This window comes from Opisthocomus hoazin, chromosome 3 (genome assembly GCF_030867145.1).
Source record: "Opisthocomus hoazin isolate bOpiHoa1 chromosome 3, bOpiHoa1.hap1, whole genome shotgun sequence".
Taxonomy (NCBI): domain Eukaryota; kingdom Metazoa; phylum Chordata; class Aves; order Opisthocomiformes; family Opisthocomidae; genus Opisthocomus; species Opisthocomus hoazin.
This window is the reverse complement of record NC_134416.1, coordinates 81,509,770-81,528,618: the sequence shown is the minus strand read 5'-3', so window position 1 is coordinate 81,528,618 and position 18,849 is coordinate 81,509,770. Positions and strand designations below refer to the sequence as shown.

Genomic DNA, 18,849 nt, shown 5'->3' with positions numbered 1-18,849 from the left:
AGTCCAACCCCCCTGCAGTGAGCAGGGACATCTTCAACTAGATCAGGTTGCTCAGAGCCCTGTCCAATCAGACCTTGAACGTTTCCAGGGATGGGGCTTCCACTGCCTCTCTGGGCAACCCGTTCCAGTGTTTCACCACACTCATGGTAAAAAATTTCTTCCTTGTTCCTAGTCTAAATCTACCCTCCCTTAGTTTAAAGCCATTACCCCTTGTCCTATCGCAACAAGCCCTGCTGGAAATAATTTCCCCATCTTTCTTATAGGCCCCTTCAGGTACTGAAAGGTTAAGGTGAAATGACACCAGAGATCCTGTATCACTTTACAAGGTTTATTCACGATTATGATAAATCAACTTATTGTGGTGCAATTATGACAAGAAAATTACTAAGGCATGATTACGATAGGCAAACTACAGTGGTACAATTATGATAAGCCTTGCTTTTGTAGTTTCAGAGGAGAAGGAAAAGAGCATAGGGGAGACATAAAAGAAAAGTTAGTGAGGAAAAGAGGAAGAAGGAGAAATAAAAAGACATCACCAGTCCTGGGTCCAGCGTTGATCCAGCCAGCGGAGGGGTCCAGGTCCTGGAGCACACCGCCTTTACAGCAATTTTTCTGTTTTTATAGGCAGCTAGCCTCCTCCCTTTAGCTGAGTTTCTTGCTTCTCAGGCTAATTAATTAGTTGGTGATAACCACCTTTTCTGTTATAGGCTAAGTTATCCTCACTTCCCATGTAAATTAGCACGCGTGCTGCTTGGGGGTAGGGGGGACAAGTCTTTCCAGTCTTGAATTGAGTCAGTGGTCACGATCTCTCCCTGCCACAGTTACCTCTGTTTGACCTCCTGTAGGTGCAGAACTCTTGGAAAAAGGGAGCTGGGTATGGAGGCAATTAAAAAGCAGTCTGCTTAGCTTTGGTACCAGAGTAGCACTGGGCTGCGAGGGTCTCTCCCTCACTCCAGACGTCACTTGGTTGAGTGCCAGGAAGAACAGGCCCTTTGCTCTGGGGTCCAGTGCTTATCGGCACAAGGTAAGTACAATGCTCAGCCTCTGCTTTTATGATTCTGTATCCAACACTCACAGGCTTTGTCCTTCACATTAGCACCTGAGGTGAATGTTTGAGACATTTAGTCTCATATTGCCCGGACCCTTACAGTGGTGAGAAAAAACTGTATTGTGTATAGCATCTGTGAGGAATATAAAACCCAGTGCAAACCTCCTGGCTTTAAGAATTAGTGCATTTTTAATATTAAAACATAAGATAATCTGAAATCAATTTATGCTTAAACAGCATAACTCTGTATATAAACAAGCCCTGTTCTTGTAATTCCTTGTGACTTTTTAAGGAAATTGGTTTATTTTCAGTCAAAGTAAATGAGAATGATCACTTTGCTGGTAAAGTGTGTTCAACTCTGCTTATCATACTTTTAACTATGTATCCACATTGTATATAGCTTATTTTGCATATTCATCAGTAGCAGTAGTATTTCCTTTGTTGTCTTACTAAACTCTCTTTATCTAAACCCACAAGTTTCCCCTTTCGTCCATCCTCCTCCCCATCCCACTGGGGAGGAAGGGGAGGGGTGAGCGAGCGGCTGTCTAGTGCGTAGTTGCCAGCTGCTGGGTTAAACCACGACATTTACTGAAGGAAGGTTCCTGAAGTATAATGAGAACATAAAATATAAACACACAAAGAACAAAACCATCTTCTCCTTTTTGTTTGTTTTTTATAATCCAATTAACTAGAATTACTAAATGCACTGACATTCACACCCCATAGACGTTAGTTTTTTTATTTTCTACAACAAGAGAAGGAACAGGGATAAGCTGTCAGAGCATGACGTTTCAGATCCCCATCCTGCTATAGGTAAACCATAAATTAACATTATGTGAACAAACCACCTGATAAATATTTAGCAGCATAGCACCAGAGCAAAGCTTAGGCATCAGTACAAATTTTCTGTAAATGATGATAAAGACCACTGACTATAGCAGTCTTAGCTGTAGGTAAGTTATCATCACTGCAGGACTGCCCGCTTCTCTCCCCTCCTTCCACTGACTATTTCAGTCAATAACAATAGAATTTTTTGTTACCTTTATTTACACCACTGAATAAATCCTTAATGATAGGCAAGACTTCAGTGCAGTAAGTGCTGTATATATGTGGCAGGAAGGAGAGGAGTAAGAAACAACTGTTAAGCAGAAGCTTGGTTCACAAAGTCCTTTTTCACTGCCAAATTCCTGAATGTAGTGTTTTTAAAATAATATCTAAAATTTTAAAGGTAAAGCTCATCAGATACGTTACTTTGATTACTACAGCAGTGTAACTCACCAGCAAAGACAGAATTTTGAGCTTTAGACAAAGCTTATTGCAATACCATACTGGAAAACTCAGCATCTGGTAAAATTATATTATCAATTTGTTTTGAAGAACGTAAAGCAACACATACAGTGTAAACAGATTAGAAGACACTTGGCAAAAGTTTGGTTTCCATAGTATATCAGCAGCAAAGTTTTGGGGTTTTGTTTGGTTGGGTTTTAATTCGTATTATTTGGTTGCTGCTTTCGTTTATTTGTTTGTGGTGGTTGGTTTTTTTTTTAACTTTTCTGTAGAATTTCCGTTTTTTTTTCAGCAATTCTAAAAAATTCTTTACTATCACAAGCATGCAAAGGAATGTGTTTGGCATGTGCCTGAAACTTAAAAGTTGGGATCCCATCATGTTTTTGAAACCCTTCTAGAATCCTTCATGAGAAAAATGTTGGGGTTAATCAATAATCTGACATTAATAAAACAAGCAGCAATAAGAGATTCCAGATTTTTGGAATATAAAATAATCTAGACTGTTATCAACAGAAGAAGGAATACACTTGATTTTTTTTTTTTTTAACAGCATAGAATCATAGAGTCATAGAATCATAGGTTGGAAAAGACCTCTAAGATTAAGTCCAACCATCCACCCAACACCACCATTCCTACTAAACCATGTCCCAAAGTGCCACATCTACACATTTTTTAAACACCTCCAGGGATGGGGACTCAAACACCTCCCTGGGCAGCCTGGTCCAATGCCTGACCACTCTTTCAGTACAGAAATTTTTCCTAATATCTAATCTAAATGTCCCCTGATGCAACTTGAGGCCACTGCCTCTCGTCCTATCACTAGTTAGTTGGGAGAAGACCAACACTCACCTCACTACAATCGCATTTCAGGTAACTGTAGAGAGCAATAAGGTCCTCCCTCAGCCTCCTCTTCTCCAGATTTTGCAAAAATCTTAAAAGTAAGATTTTTGCAAATATTTAAGGTATAAAGTTTTAATACCTTATAAAAATCTCAAGGTATTTTTATAAAGTAAGTTAGAAAACATTACACAATTGTTAATGGTGCTAGACTGGCCTAAGCATCCCAAATAAAGAAAGCCTTCCGAAAGTAGTGTTGAATGAGAAAACACATATTGAGTATTGAGACGGTTATCGTATTTGAGAGGTAGATGAAAATCTTAATCTAATATTAACGAAAGGTAGCACTAAAACTGTTTATGTAAATGGCATTAAGTATTACCTATGCAGCGCCCGTGCCTGTGTAAGACTACAAAGAGGAAGAAGAACACTGTCTCTCACCTAACAGCAACTATACTCATCTAATGTCCTTGGTCTGCATCATCAGTTCTCCTGGAAATAGAGGTGGAGGGGAGAAAGGATTAGAAAGGCAGGGGAAAAATCAACCCCACTTGTGTAATGCAGGCAAACAGCAGGCAGAAGACACCATTCAGATTGCAGTGAGGGTGCCCAGGCTCACGGCACAATCCTCAGGACAGTGTGGCTAGATCAAGTGCAAACAGCAGAAGCCTGCACAGGCAGAAAAGGAAGCACCAGAAGTCCTGTATAGTACTTTCCACGATGTGAATTCAGACACATTGCCTCATGTTTTTATGATGGTGCTCCACTGTTGGAAAAGCATTTCTGTTCTAATTCACCACATCCATCAGATTCTGGGTTTTCATTAAGAGGAAAAGCAGTAACTAATAGCAGCACTGACGCAAAGGCTTTGTCACAGTGGTGATCAGAGTACGTTGTTAACCTGCCAACACCACCTGTAAACTGTTAGCTGTTACAAAAACCATCCATTTCGAAAACAGTGTTAAAAAGCACAGCTCAGTACAAAAATGGGATCAGAATTTTTCTGCTCTTTGGGTAGTCCTCAAATTTGTCAAGGTACCACCTGAAAAACAAAGACAGAAATCTGATGAATACCAAGTCTTCAAAATGCTGTCAAGGATATTAAGTAATTGTACAATGTGTTCAATTTCATCCATGTAATTTCTGGCCACAAACCAAAAAAAAAGCCTTACTTGGGATAGAAGACTGCCATTTCCCACACTCATCCTAATGACATCTAATCACCAACTGCAACGAAATCAAGTTACTGCTGCCAGCAATGGGAAATCAACCCAACAGATGTGGCGAGAGCAGCCAGGGAAGGAATAGCCTGTTGTTGCAAAAGGTATGTTGTTCTGCATCCTGAGTATTTGCATTTTCAGGGCGTGGGGGCAGAAATCAAAAACATTCAAGGGGGTAACACATCAGACTGTATGATGACTTCACATGAAAGCAAGGGATACTTCACATACTGGAATGACAGTCCTCTTCTGGATAGAAACATCGTCAGTTCCAGTCAGGATTTGGACAATCAAACTGAATGTGACAAATATTACACTAGCCTTGCTGCTAATTCCTCTTAAAGACCATCACTGTTTTCAAATCCAGACAATTTTCAAAGAATAAATGCATAGCACTACCAAATTTTATTATTCGTCTGGTCACCTTTTATAACAAACACATTTACTTCCATTTTCAAATATTTATTCTTCTGCTTCTTTAACATAATAATATAAAAAAGAATTAACTTCATCTGGGCTCCTCAAAGGTGCAGGTATTCATATTATCAATAGCTAACTGCAAGATCAAAGCTGGAATAAGCAGAGAACAAAACATGCAATGAATGATAACCCGCAGCTGTGGACTACCAGCATTACACTATTTATCCTTTTCAGTCACTTATTTTAAGTTTTTCAAACTAAACAGACTACGCCAAAATATTTCTTCACTTCCATGGACTGGCTATTTTTAATTGATTTTTTTCTGCACCTTTCTTACATTTTTATGCATTTTTCCTTCAGTGCAAATTACTTCCTGTAACAATGTTTAGCTTTTCATAATGCTCTGTATGTCAAGAGCTCTAAAAGAGTGCTGTCAAGGCTTAAAACAGAACTAAACCAACTGTGGAATTTGAGCCTGTAGAACATAATATACAAGAAGAGGCTGAGGAATCTGGCATTGCTTAGCTTGGCGAGGAAGGGACTAAGGGGCCCTGTTATTCTTGCCTACAGGTACTGGAAGGGGAGTTATTTAAGACAATGGAGAAAAACCATGAATGAAATGCATACTTTTGCAGCTGGAATGCAATAGCCCCATGCAAAAGTGCAGGCCAGAGACTGACTGGCTAGACAGCAGCTCTGCACAAAAGGACATGGACATCCTGGTGAACAAGGTGAACATGAGTCAGTAATGGATCCCTGCAATGATGAAGGCTAACTGCATACTGGCCTGCTTTAACAAGTACAGAGCCACCAAGTCAAGGGTAGTGTTTATTCTCCACTATTCAGCAGTTGAGTGCCTGCATCTGCATTACTGCCTCCAGTTTTCAGCTTCCTGTGCAATAGAGATGTCCACAAACCGGAGAAGAACCCAGCAGGTGGTCATTAAGACGACTGCATAGCTGGAACATATAAGGGGAGAGGTTGAGGGAACTAGGCTTGCTCACCCTGGAAGAGAAGAAGCAGATCTGATTGTCGTCTTCCACTACCTACAGCAATATGAGAGAGAAGGCAGAGCCATATCCTTGCTGGAGGCACACAGCAAGTGGACAAGTGGCAGGGGATAAAAGTTGCAACATGGAAAATTCCAACTGGATGTAAGGAAAAACCCTCTTCCACATGAGAATGAGAAAAATGCTGTTCCAGTGCTTTGCCAGGGATGTGCTGAAGTCTCCACCTTTGGAGACACTCAGAACTCAACTGGATGAGGCCCTGAGCAACCATGTATAGCCTTGCGATTAACCCTGGTTGGAGCAGGTCACACCAGATGACTGGACAACCTTCAGATGTTCCTCCCAACCTAAGATATTCTGTGACTCTGCTCAGTAATAGCAGGTGGTAAAACAAGGAGAGACATTCACAGGCTTGGAAGGTTCAGCTTGGATAGTAGGAAAAACTTGTTCACTAGGAGGGTAATACAGACCTGGAACACCCTACAAACAAGGTGCAGGAAAACCTCCGTTTCTGGAGGTTTTCAAGACTTCACTAGACATAGCCATGGCTGCCCTGACAGACTGTTAGCAATGGAATTTTTTTCAACCTATTCCCTCCATAGATTCATGTTTATTTTCTCTTATGTCACTAAGCTTCAGCATGAGAACCAAAGCAGGAAGCTGAAAATAACCAAAATAAGATTAAGGTCTTCAAATTCTTTTAAACATGCTAGGCCTTAAAGAGAATCCATTCAAGAAACAAGTCTTCTCAAACTATGATCCTTCTGTTAGCAGGAAAGCCATGTTATGAACATAGTACTTTAGCAGTCAGACTTTAATTGCAGACCAGAGATGTTATTAAATATCATCTAACAGAACTGTTTCCATATTGTCTATACACTTGGTTACAGACAACATGATATAGACTTGACTATAAAGTGTGCTTGTTACGGAAGAATTTAGAGTGATCTTCAGAATTTTAATATTATAGAAACGAGTTTGGGCCGCAAGGAAAATGTATAATATATGATCAGATAAGACAATTTTCCAAAACTTGTCTATAATCTTTACAGATCCAGGATGAACTATGTTCATTTAAACATTATTTTGACCACCTCATTGTACATTGTGTGTGTTTATGCTCAGTACTATCCCATTGAAACTCTGCAGTGCTTAATACTACTAGAGTATTCTCTATCATATTCTCCACTGCAGTAGCAGAGTCTTTCATGAGACTTCCTCTGCAACACCCCTACGAGATGGGGCATAATTTTTGCAATGGAAATGAAGTGTGGCACTGAGACAACAGAAACTATCAGACAGAAACACTTACTGGTGGTGTTGTTTTGCCCTTGAACCCAAAATGAAAAGCGTACACAACGCAAATGAAAGGCTTTCAATGGTGCAGCAGGCAAGGGCAAACCCAAACCATTCCAGGATCTCTCCAAAGAAGTTGGCTCCAGTGACATACTCAAACAGTCCTCCTGAAAGCAGGACAGAGTTATTTTACAAGCACCTTAATTAAGGAGATCTCAAATGCTATCTTTTACTGTAAGTCAAATAAGAGCTATATCACACGAATGTGTCAATATAATTTTTAAAGGCAGTGGAGGCAGCGTTTTTCAGTTCAAGCTGTACTATGAAGGATCACTTCAGACCTCATTCTAAGACAGACCTTCTCCAGCTCCATTTTTCCTCTTTAAATCGTGAAAGAAAAGCAGATTTACCAGTGTAAGAGGTGAGTTCATGCCTCTATATAATTACTTAACAATGATATCAAACTGGCTCTTTGATCATAAACTAAACCCCTTCTAAAATATATAGAAATAGAAAATATACACCCCTTTCAGAGTCCCAGAAAATCTTCATAGGGTTAGTTAGCATACAATGCTTAATTCCTTTAATTTAAGTACTTCAGAAATTAAGTTAATTACAAACAATATTATTATTATGAATTAAATTTCAAATTTATTCTCTAGCTTAAAATGTGTTTCCCTTTTCTTCCCATCCCCCATCAGGTCTACTGCTTCAGCCCTGACATTCAGTGAAAGAAGTAACTATCAGTCTGCATTAAATGTGTTTTATGGCAAATTATGCATAAACAATCAGTACTCACCTGCTGGGAATTTTATAAAATACGAACTTTCACCCTAATTCCAAAATTCATATACAAATTGATAACCTCTCAGTATGTGCTTTACCAGTGGGACTAAAGAAACCAGTATTTGCCAACGTAGTAAGATACATATTTTGACCTTGCTTTAATTCCTTCACTTTTGTGGCGAAAGAGAAGCAGAATTCTAGGACTTAAACTGGATAAGCAATACCAAAAAGACTAACTCCTCCTGACAGTGCAGCAAATAACATCATCTTTCCTTCAGAACTTTTTTGTACACTGAACATAGTACAGTACGTTCATATTCATTTTTCACATGGGCACTTGGATTTACATCTATTAAAATTATAAAGTTACCTTCTTAGTGTAAAATAACAGTCTACAGCCTTATATATCTAGGTCTTCCAGTTCTATTTAAAAAAATCTCACTAAAACCCATTAGAAAGCAACAACTAGAGGAAATAACTTAGAGAAACAGCAGAATTCAGAGGTAACTTATTTTTCTGCTCTCACTGACTGTAATATACCTGGAAGAGTCTGATGTTTCCAAAAGCGACAATAAACCTTAACACTTCAGTAGGCTCCATAAGCAGTCCTCTCATATTCTCCATTTTCCCACAAAGGCCAGAATTTAGAATGCCCAACTTCCTTTGGATTTCTGTCCTCTTTTCCCTGCATCTCCCTTACCACAGTAGTTATTGCTCTCCAATTACCCAAGATCCATCCTTCTCCATACGTGGGACAACACAAGATGGGCCAGCCACACACCGTTGCTGAGTACTGCCTTCCCCTCCAGCACCCCAACTCTGGGATGACAATTTAGCTCTTATTTCTCCACCCACCTGCTGATTCTCATAGAAGTTGTGGAATGTTATGTTATATTTTTACCACTTTTTAAAAATACAGCCAAAGTTGGTCAAGAAATTCAAAGACTTGCACAAGCCACGTGCTATCACTAAACAGATCCCTTAGAATACTTGTCTTGGGGGGGGGAATGTTTACCACACTATGAAATCAGTTCTTGAGGTAGACAACAAACTGCTGTTTCCAGTTTCCTCTTCTATCATAAATGACTATCTCCCCTAAAATACACCAAGCTTAGAAGGTCATCTTTACACAGAATCATTATAGGTTGCAAGGGACCTGTTAAAATCATCTAGTCCAACACCCCCTAGCTCAGGCAGGGTCAGCTAAAGCAGGTTACCCAGGACCATGACCAGTCCAGTTTTGAGTATCTCTACAGATGGAGACTCCACAACCTCTCTGAGAAACCCTTCCAGTGTTTGACCACCCTCACAGAAAAAATGTGTTCAGATGTATTTTCATGTGTTTTAATTTTCTGCCCAGTGCCTCTAGTCCTGTCACTGGGCATCACTGAAAAGAGCCTGGCTCCCTCTTCTTCATTCCCTCCCACCACATGTTTACACACATCAATAAGATCCCTTGCTCCCCCCCAAGCTCTCCAGGCTGAACAGTCCCAGCTCTCTGCATCTCTCCTCATACGAGATGTTTCTTTTGCTGTATAAACTTCTGCAGTGTTTTTTACTTACCTCTCGGTATCTTGTAACCGGTTTCCCCTGGTTTTCTCAGATTTCTCAGAATATGATCAGAATGAATATTGATTGCCATGCCCATCAACCACCCTATAAAACCTGAAGAGAAATATTTAAAATACTATCTTTAATACACTGAGCCAAAGTGCTTGTTCAGAAAACAAAGTACAGTCATATATCACATATTAGGCATACTATCTCAAAGCAGTAGTAATGTAAGCAGTATAAGCAATGCTGGTGACATCCCGCACAATCCCAGTCCCACACCGAGTTCTTCAGTCAGCAGAGCTCACAGTAACCAACAGGTCTCTAGACAGGAACAGTACTCTAAGTACGAAGTTTATTCTCATGCTGCTAGACTTATATAAAATGTATGCATGTGCATACATACAGACGTAATGTGTATACTTCTCTAACTTCCACACAGAAAAACAAGCACACTAAAATTTTAAACACTGAAAGAAACAGCCATTCTCAATCCTGTCAGATGGACACATCTTAGTCCCTTTTTTTTTCTTCTGACAACATACCAGAGTTTCCACAGCAGACTTCCGTGCATTAAAAGGAATAATTAAATTGTGAAGGAATTAATGCATCATTTACTTTTTCATTCAGCAAAACAGTTTAACTATTTGTACCAGGCTTTCACAGAAACTGAGATTATTGTTGCATTCTGCATCCTTATGTCTTGTTGCCATAATTCATAGCATCATAGAAAGTTTTGGGTTGGAAGGGACCCCCAGAGGTCATCTAGTCCAAGCCCCCTGCAGCGAGCAGGGACACCGCTAACTAGATCAGGTTGCTCAGAGCCCTGTCCAACCTTGTCTTGAATGTTTCCAGGGATGGGGCCTCCACTACCTCTCTGGGCAACCTGTTCCAGTGTTTCACCACCCTCATTGTGAAGAATTTCTTCCCTATATCCAGCCTAAACCTACCCTGTTTTAGTTTAAAACCATTACCCCTCATCCTGTCACTGCTGTCTCTACTAAAAAGATTGTCCCCATCTTTCCTATAGGCTCCCTTTAAGTACTGAAAGGCTGCAATCAGGTCTCCCCGCAGCCTTCTCTTCTCCAAGCTGAACAAGCCCAACTCTCTCAGCCTGTCCTCATAGGAGAGGTGCTCCAGCCCTCGGATCATTTTTGTAGCCCTCCTTTGCACCCGCTCCAACAGTTCTATGTCCTTCTTGTGCTGAGGGCTCCAGAGCTGAACGCGGTACTCCAGGTGAGGTCTCACCAGAGCAGAGTAGAGGGGCAGAATCACCTCTCTCGACCTGCTGGCCACGCTTCTCCTGATGCAGCCCAGGACACGGTTGGCCCTCTGGGCTGCCAGCGCACATTGCCGGCTCATGTCCAGCCTTTCATCTATCAGTACCCCCAAGTCCGTCTCAGCAGGGCTGCTCTCGATCCTTTCATCCCCCAGCCTGTATTGATACCGGGGATTACCCCGACCCAGGTGTAGGACCTTGCACTTGGCCTTGTTGAACCTGATGAGGTTCACACAGGTCCACCTCTCCAGATTGTCCAGGTCCCTCTGGATGGCATCCCGTCCTTCTGGTGTCTCAACCGTACCACTCAGCTTGGTGTCATCTGCAAACTTGCCGAGGGTACACTCGATGTCGCTGTCCATGTCATTGATAAATATATTGAACAGCAACGGTCCCAGTACGGACCCCTGAGGGACTCCACTCGTCACTGGTCTCCATCCGGACATTGAGCCATTGACCACTACCCTTTGGCTGCGATCATCCAACCAATTCTTTATCCACTGAACAGTCCACCCATCAAATCCATGGCTCTCCAATTTAGAGAGAAGGATGTTGTGGGGGACCGTGTCAAAGGCTTTACAAAAATCCAGATAGATGACGTCCATTGGTTTTCCCTTGTCCACTCTTGTTGTTACACCATCATAGAAAGCCGCTAGGTTGGTGAGGCAGGACTTGCCCTTGGCGAAGCCATGCTGGCTGTCTCGAATCACCTCCCTGGCCTCCATGTGCCTTAGCATATCTTCTAGGAGGATCTGTTCCATGATCTTCCCAGGCACAGAGGTGAGGCTGACAGGTCGGTAGTTCCCAGGGTCTTCCTTTCTACCCTTTTTGAAAAGGGGCACAATGTTTCCCTTTTTCCAGTCACTGGGAACTTCCCCTGACTGCCATGACTTTTCAAATATCATGGAGAGTGGCTTGGCATCTACGTCAGCCAGTTCCCTCAGGACTCTGGGATGCATCTCATCAGGTCCCATGGACTTCTGTACGTTTAGGTTCCTCAGGAGGTCCCGAACCTGGTCTTCACTTACAGCTGGAGGGATTTTACCCTCCTGGTGTCCTTCATGCCATCCATCGACTCGGGAGGGGTGAGGAGAGAGGTTGCCAGTGAAGACCGAGGCAAAAAAGTTGTTGAGTACCTCAGCTTTCTCCTCATCTGCTGTTACCAGTTTGCTGGTCTCGCTCATGAGCGGGGGTACGCTTTCTTTGACTATCTTTTTCTGGCTGACATACCTGTAGAAGCCCTTCTTGTTATTTTTCGCCTCCCTTGCCAAGTTCAGCTCCAGCTGTGCCTTGGCCTTCCTGACCCCATCCCTACACAACCGGGCAACTTCCCTATACTCTTCCCAGGAAGCCAGTCCCTGCTTCCACTGCCTGTGCAGTTCCCTCTTCTTCCTCAGTTTGACCAGCATCTCTTGCCTCAGCCATGCCGGTCTCTTCCCTTCTCTGCCCGACTTCTTATAATTGCATGGGGCATATTGAAAGGAATTTAGGGTTGAAACTCAGTATTTTCACCCTTCCACTTTGAGTCTTTGGCTACATGTTACCTATGTTACCTTCCTTTGAAGGCAACATTCCATCTTACTAGGAGCAGACAAGATCAGTGTTTTGAGGGTAGATCCACTGTATTGTTTTCAATCCACCTCCAAAGTTACTGATTTTTATTTAAATTACTTCTAGAAAAAAGTCACTTAACACGCCAGATAAAGAAAGCTTTGCCTTTTTGCACCTATAACTTGATGGTTCTCTTTCAATAGGAGAAATCCAGTAGTGTGACCATCTCAGCAAAGACACTAAGTGGATATCCAGATGAATAAGGCCATGTTGCAACACTCAGTAGGTTGTCAGAGCACACTTTACTAAGACTTCAGCTACATTCCAAAGTGAAGCTACAGATGTAAGTGGACCTTGCCTCTCAAACAAGTTGTTAGATAGGCAGTTTGCTTCTCGCAATCCGTTGTGGGCTGCGTTTACCTAAAGAACCTAGCTGCCTGCTTCCATATGGATTAGGAGGAATCAACTTCTCTGCAGAGAAACTGAGGTTTCTGCATGAAAACTCTCTCGATATTTACCTAGATAAATAAAAAATGTTGTTTGATTAGCTTGTTACAATCTGCTTGCGTTACAAAACTAGTAGCAGAATTTAGTCCTGTGAACAAGCATGCTTCTTAACCTTTTGTTCATATAGCACAGTGCAGTAAGTTTCCATTAGCAATGAAGGTATGTAGATGCCATATGTAAAGTCTCTTGTGCGGTTAAATTGTACCATAATCCTTTCAACTGTATATTCAATGTAACTATATCTTCACAAGATAGATTAGATCAACGTAATGAGGAATTTACAGACCAATTCATATAATGACAATATTCAAAAACTCAATGTGAATAATTCAAATGGTGTTGAATTCTACTTTTAGGAAAACAGATCATTGTAACTTTTTCCTTCACAACAGATCTCTATCCAAACAGAGAATATTGAATCGCCAATGCATCCAGCAACAAAAATAGTTTGCTTCTCTTAGCAATGGTAATTATGTACCAATTTGCTAATTGCCAGAGAAGATTCAGATTACCTTGGAAAACAAGGGGTGTTATTCATACAACTAAATAAGCAGGTCATTATCTCTATCCACACAATAATTTGAAAGGAAATTTCCTAACAAGGACACAGATTACTTCTATCTAAATGTAAACAATACTTCTATTCATTGACTTGAGCAATGGCATGAGGAAAAATCTATACTGAATGTTAGTATCAGTTCTAGAATAATAAATTTCTTTCTCAGGAGAAAAAATTAGACACCCTTTGATTTCTCTGAAATGCCACTGTAATTTTGGACAGTGTCACCTGTGTATTCTGTATTGGTATCTGTTTGTAAATTAGTATATGAACCACTAAGAAATTTTCATATAATGCAGAAAGACTGGAGCTAGCTTCAGACATTGCTGATCAAGAAGAGTGGCCAGTGCTCTGTCTCTACGCTGACTCAGGGATGGTGGCCAATGCCCTGTGAGGGTGGCTGCAGCAATGGAAGCAGAGCAACTGGCAGCACAGAGGCAAACCTATCTGGGCTGCCCCATTGTGGCAAGATGTTGCTGCCTGACTGGAGAAGCTGGTTGTAAAAGCGCGTCACGTGGATGCCCACATCCCCAAGAGTCAGGCCACTGAGAAACATCAAAGCAACCAGCAGGTAGACTGGGCTCAGGTGGATGTGGACTGACATGAGGGTGAACTGTTTATAGCTCGGTGGGCCCATGACACCTCAGTCCATCACAGAAGAGATGCAAGACGGGCTCATGACTGAGAGGTGGACACTATCACACAGGTTATCCATGAATGTGAAACATGAGCTGCAATCAAGCAAGCCAAGCAGGTAAAGCCTCAGTGGTATAGAGGACGATGGCTAAAATATAAATACGGGGAGGCCTGGCAGACTGACTCTATCACACCGCCACAAACCCGCCAAGACAAGCACCATGTGCCTACAATGCACCACCGGATGGCTGGAGACCTATCCCATTGCCCATGCCACCACCCAGAACACCATCCCAGCCCTTGAAAAAACAAGTCCTGTAGCAACATGGCACCTCAGAAGGAACTGAGTCAGACAATGGGACTCATTTCTGAAACAACCTCATAGACACCTGGGCCAAAGAGCCCAGCACTGAGTGTGTGTATCACATCCCCTACCATGCACCAGCCTCCGAGAAATCAAATGGTACAATTGGCTGCTAAAACTACACTGAGAGCAGTGGGGGATGGGACCTTCACATACTGCAATACTCATTTAGCAAAGGCCACCTGGTTAGTTAACAGCAGAGGATCCACCAATTGAGCTGGCTCTGCCCAGTCAAAGCTTCCACACCCTGTAGAAGGGGCTAAAGTCCCCATAGTGCACATGAAGAACATGTTAGGGAAGACAGTCTGGGTTAGTCCTGCCTCAGGCAAAGGCAAACCCATCTGCAGGATTGCTTTTGCTCAAAGACCTGGGTGCACCTGGTGGGTGATGTGGAAGGATGGGGAACTCCGACATGTATCTCAAAGGGATTTGATTTTTGGGTGAGAACAGCCAATAAATTGAATTGTGTGATGTTAATTGTTAGATAACCCTGCCAGCGTATTTCATCGCTACTACAGTTGCTATATGCCATATCAATGGTATTACGGTAAGAATCATCAAAATTAATGAAAGATGGACTTTGATGAAAACGAGCAAAGTGCAGAAGTGATGAAACTGGACCTGGCTTCAGCAACTGGCACCCAGCAACTTCAAGACTGAGATCTTCAACCCACAGACTGCAGGTGTGGGCTGTGCCAGATACACCAACCACAAGCTCCAGATGCGGCGTGCAACCATCTAACACCACACATCATCTCTCCGGCCCTGAAGGACTTACTAAAGGCAGAGCCCAAAGTCATGGATTAAATGAACTCAATGGACATTTCAGAGGTATGGCCCATAGACTAAGGGAATGATATCTGTGTGTGTATACATATATGTATATATCTCTCAGACCAGAAAAGTGGTGGTGATTAATTACAAAGTGTGGGACCTGGGCATGACATAGATGGTATAGAATAAGGGGTGGATAATGTCCTGGGTTTGGCTGGGACAGGATTAATTTTCACAAGAAACTGGGAGGGGACACAGCCAGGATGATGACTCAAACTGGCTAAACAAACAGGCTATTTGATACCATGTGACATCATGCTCAGGACTTAAGTGGGGGAGTCAGCCAGGGGAGGGGAATCCCAGCGGGTGAGAAAATTGCACTGTGTATTCCCTGCTTTGTATATTTTTTTCATCAGTGTTATGGCTGTTATTTTCCTCTTCCTTTGCTGTTCTATTAAACTGCCTTTATCCCAGCCTACAAGTTTTGCCTTTTTCTTCCAATTCTTCTCCCCATCCCACCAGGGGTGGAAGAAAGGACTGAGCAAGCAATCAGTTGTGCAGTCTTTTGTTGCCAGCTGGGGCTAAACCACAACACAAGGCAAAATATTCTGCTTTATCTTCAGATCAAAAAGATCTTTCTGTAAAGATTCCTTTCGAAAATTACACTATGTTTTTGACAGCAGGCAAAAGTAGATGCCTAGGAAACAAGAAATAGGGCAAAGACAATAATTTGTCACTAAACATCTTAGCCTTTTAATCATATGCATGGCTTCAAGTATGACTGTAACCTCACTTCTGACAGGGGTGAATGATCAGCCCCTCCACCCCCTTCCTTGTGGGACAGTTTTGTTCTTTGACAAAGCCCACTCCTATTACGAGGGGGTGAGTGGGTTGGTGCATGTAAACATCCCAACACCCAGGACTTTTGGCATTAGAAGTGGTATCCTAGTATTTAGCAGCTACCCTTACTGAGTTTTTAGTCCACAAATTTATTCACTTCTCTTGAACCGCATACAAACCGTTAGTACCTATGACACCAAGGATTTCAGTTTAAACTACATGTTATGTGGAAAATCTGCTTTGTTTGTTCTAAACCTGTATGCTGCTGGTTCCACTTAAGGCATCAAGTTTGTTCCCATATATAAAAATAAAAGACCACTATTTACTTTGGTGTTAAAGAATGACTGTCAGCTCATCTGGCACTGACACTGCAGGAAGAAGTGTCAGTTCACAGCTGTAAAATAAGAAAGGTTAAAAGGCTTGCAGCTACAGCAAACAAGAAAATTAGCTACAAGAAAAGTTATCAAAATGGGATTGAAGATATTCTAAAATTCTAATAAAAAATATAAAGCTGCGAAGACAGACAAAAACTACACCTAATGTTCTCATAACATGCTTTAACTCACCTGTTATGAAACATGGATCTTTCAACCAGCCCGAAGGGTATTTTGCATAGTTGCTTAAGCTTCGACCTTGCAAGTAACCATTGTAAATACAGAACAGAAGCGCTAGCACAAAAGTGAAGAACGGTGTTGGTTTTCCTTCCCGGATCAGAAGGGGAAATATGAGTGCCCTACAGTGAACAAGAGAAGAAAAACTGTTTCATTAACATTGCTTTTCAAATTCTCAGCAGTCTTTGATGCCGGTTCAGAAAGATAGTTACTTCAGAAGGACAGTTACGCTTGCTTTAACACCTAAACGTTAATTTTGTTGTCTAATCGGAATTACAAGACCCATCCACTCTCCCCTTACAAGAGAAATTCTGAACTTTGTATCCAAGGCAAACACTTTGACCCGAGCAGTAAAGGCAAATACCGGTGTTAAGCACAGTATATTTTTCTCCTCCTTTGTTCCTAAATCCTCAGTGGTACTATCATCAAGCTTTCTGAAAGGAGCCAGGTCTCAATCTCCAACACCAAATCCACCTGCACTTCCAGGGGGGACAGTCAATCCCCTTGAAAGTAACCTAATTGGGCTCAGCTTCCTCCTTGCCTTAAAAGACACTTAAAAACATTAATGGCTTTGCTTTGACAATCTTGATCTACCCTATGACACCTGTTAAAGGCGTGACAAATCCACAACTGCTATCCCATTTGGGAAAGGAATCTCGATTGCTTTTCTCAGGGATAACGTGAGTAAACAAACAAGCTCCAAACAAGAAAAGCAGGTCAATGTTCTTGCGCTCTGCCCCACATCACTGGCCAACTCCCAGACACCTACTGATCTGCCGACAATCTGTAATGGTGCAGGAGCGGGGTTACCGAAGCCTGAGCGTTCCTCACACGTTTCCCAGCTACCTGAGGACTACTGCTTCAAAGGAGCCTTTCCAGAGCAAGCAAAACCACAACAGCTTTTCAAGAAAAAGAAATTCATGAACATCATTATGTAAAGCCCGCTATGTTACAAGATATTGGATCGGGTAACAGAGGTCTCTCCCAGTCTGCATTCCCCTACAGAACAGCCCCCCCAGCCAGGCAATGGCAATGAGCAACTGGAAGAAAGAAGCAGCGGTGCAGCTCGGCTTTCCATACAAACTTTTGCCTTGCATTTCCAGCTCTTCCCAGACATCTAGGAAGAGTAAAGATCCCACGCCAAAGCTAATCTCTTTAACCCTCAAAAGTGGAAAAAGAGGGAGCCAAGACACACTCCTGGGCTTGCAGAGCCAGCCAGCCACCGGGCCAAGCGCGCTGCGTCCCTCTCGGCTGCACGGACGTGGAACACACTCTGCCAAAAGCACCGGCCTCTCGCTGCAAGCACCGGGAAACAACCGCACACCAGCCAGGCGCTCACAGAATCAATGCTCGGGGCTGGAAGGGACCTCTGTGGGTCATCGAGTCCAACCCCCCGCTGAAGCAGGGTCACCTACAGCATGCTCAGGCTGAAATGAGCCTGGCGAGCCTACTGCTGCCGCACCGGCACGGCGGCAGGACTACCGGTGGGCTGTTACCGGTAACGCTCGTCAGGGACTCGAGAGGAGCGGCGACATCCCGCCTGCACCCCGGCTGAGCCGCCCGCTGCCCAGCGGGCCCGCGAAACAGCCCGGTGCCACCGGCGGCAAGGCAACGCGGGCACCCGGCCGCAGCGCCTCGAGGAGTCACTGAGCGGTGCCCCGGGCGGCGAGGGGCCCGGGAGGGCCACCGGACCCGGCTCCCGAAATGAGCTCCGCGTTGAGAGACGGAACTGGATGACAGCCCTTACCTCCCCGCCAACCCCGGCCCGGCCCGCACCTGTGCGCGTAGTGCACGACGAAGCAGCCGAGCAGGACGCGGTTGGGCCCGGCGGCGGCGGCCGCCCCTCCGCAGGCGGCGAGGCCGAGCGGGAGGAGGAGGGAGGGCAGCTCCTGCAGCGCCCAGGCGGGTCGGGCGGGCAGCAGCCAGCCGAAGCGCCGGGACGAGTACCGGCCGTAGGGCATGGGGATGAAGGCGAGCAGCACGGCGGAGCCGGCGCCCAGCGCCACCAGCCCGTAGGCGAGCAGCTCCAGCAGCCGCTGCTCCTCCGGCCCCGACAGCCGACACCACAGCCCGCACACGCCGCTCCCGCCGCCGAGCACCATCCCGCACCCCTACCGCGCGCGCCCCGCCGCCTCCCATTCATCGGCCGGCCGGCGCCACGCCCACCGCTGCCGCGGGACCAATCGGCGCCGGGGGCGCGGCCAGCCCCGCCCCCCCCGCCGGGCGGGAGGAGCGCTGGGGGACGGAAGTTCCGCCGGGGCGGCGAGGGGACG

At 43.9% G+C, this 18,849-nt stretch overlaps 1 protein-coding gene across 1 annotated transcript; it reads right to left on the bottom strand.

Annotated features, from left to right (window-relative positions):
* Positions 1–253: 253 nt before the first annotated feature.
* On the bottom strand, positions 254–18,716 carry SRD5A1 (steroid 5 alpha-reductase 1). Its single transcript, XM_075416777.1, has 5 exons — positions 18,353–18,716; positions 16,532–16,698; positions 9,468–9,569; positions 7,135–7,285; positions 254–4,214 (listed from the first exon to the last, which is right to left on the bottom strand). Exons 1-5 carry the CDS (start codon positions 18,676–18,678, stop codon positions 4,148–4,150), a joined length of 813 nt encoding a protein of 270 aa, XP_075272892.1. The 5' UTR covers positions 18,679–18,716; the 3' UTR covers positions 254–4,147.
* Between the last annotated feature and the right edge of the window lie 133 nt (positions 18,717–18,849).

What these genes read in the sequence shown, in the direction of transcription:
- SRD5A1 (XM_075416777.1), bottom strand. Translation starts at nt 18,678, where the DNA reads ATGGTGCTCGGCGGCGGGAGCGGCGTGTGCGGGCTGTGGTGTCGGCTG. An exon ending in GTCGTGCACTACGCGCACAG is followed by an intron (nt 16,699 to 18,352) that starts GTGCGGGCCGGG and finishes TGTTCACTGTAG; the next exon opens with GGCACTCATATTTCCCCTTC. An exon ending in AGGGCAAAACAACACCACCA is followed by an intron (nt 4,215 to 7,134) that starts GTAAGTGTTTCT and finishes TTTGTTTTTCAG; the next exon opens with GTGGTACCTTGACAAATTTG.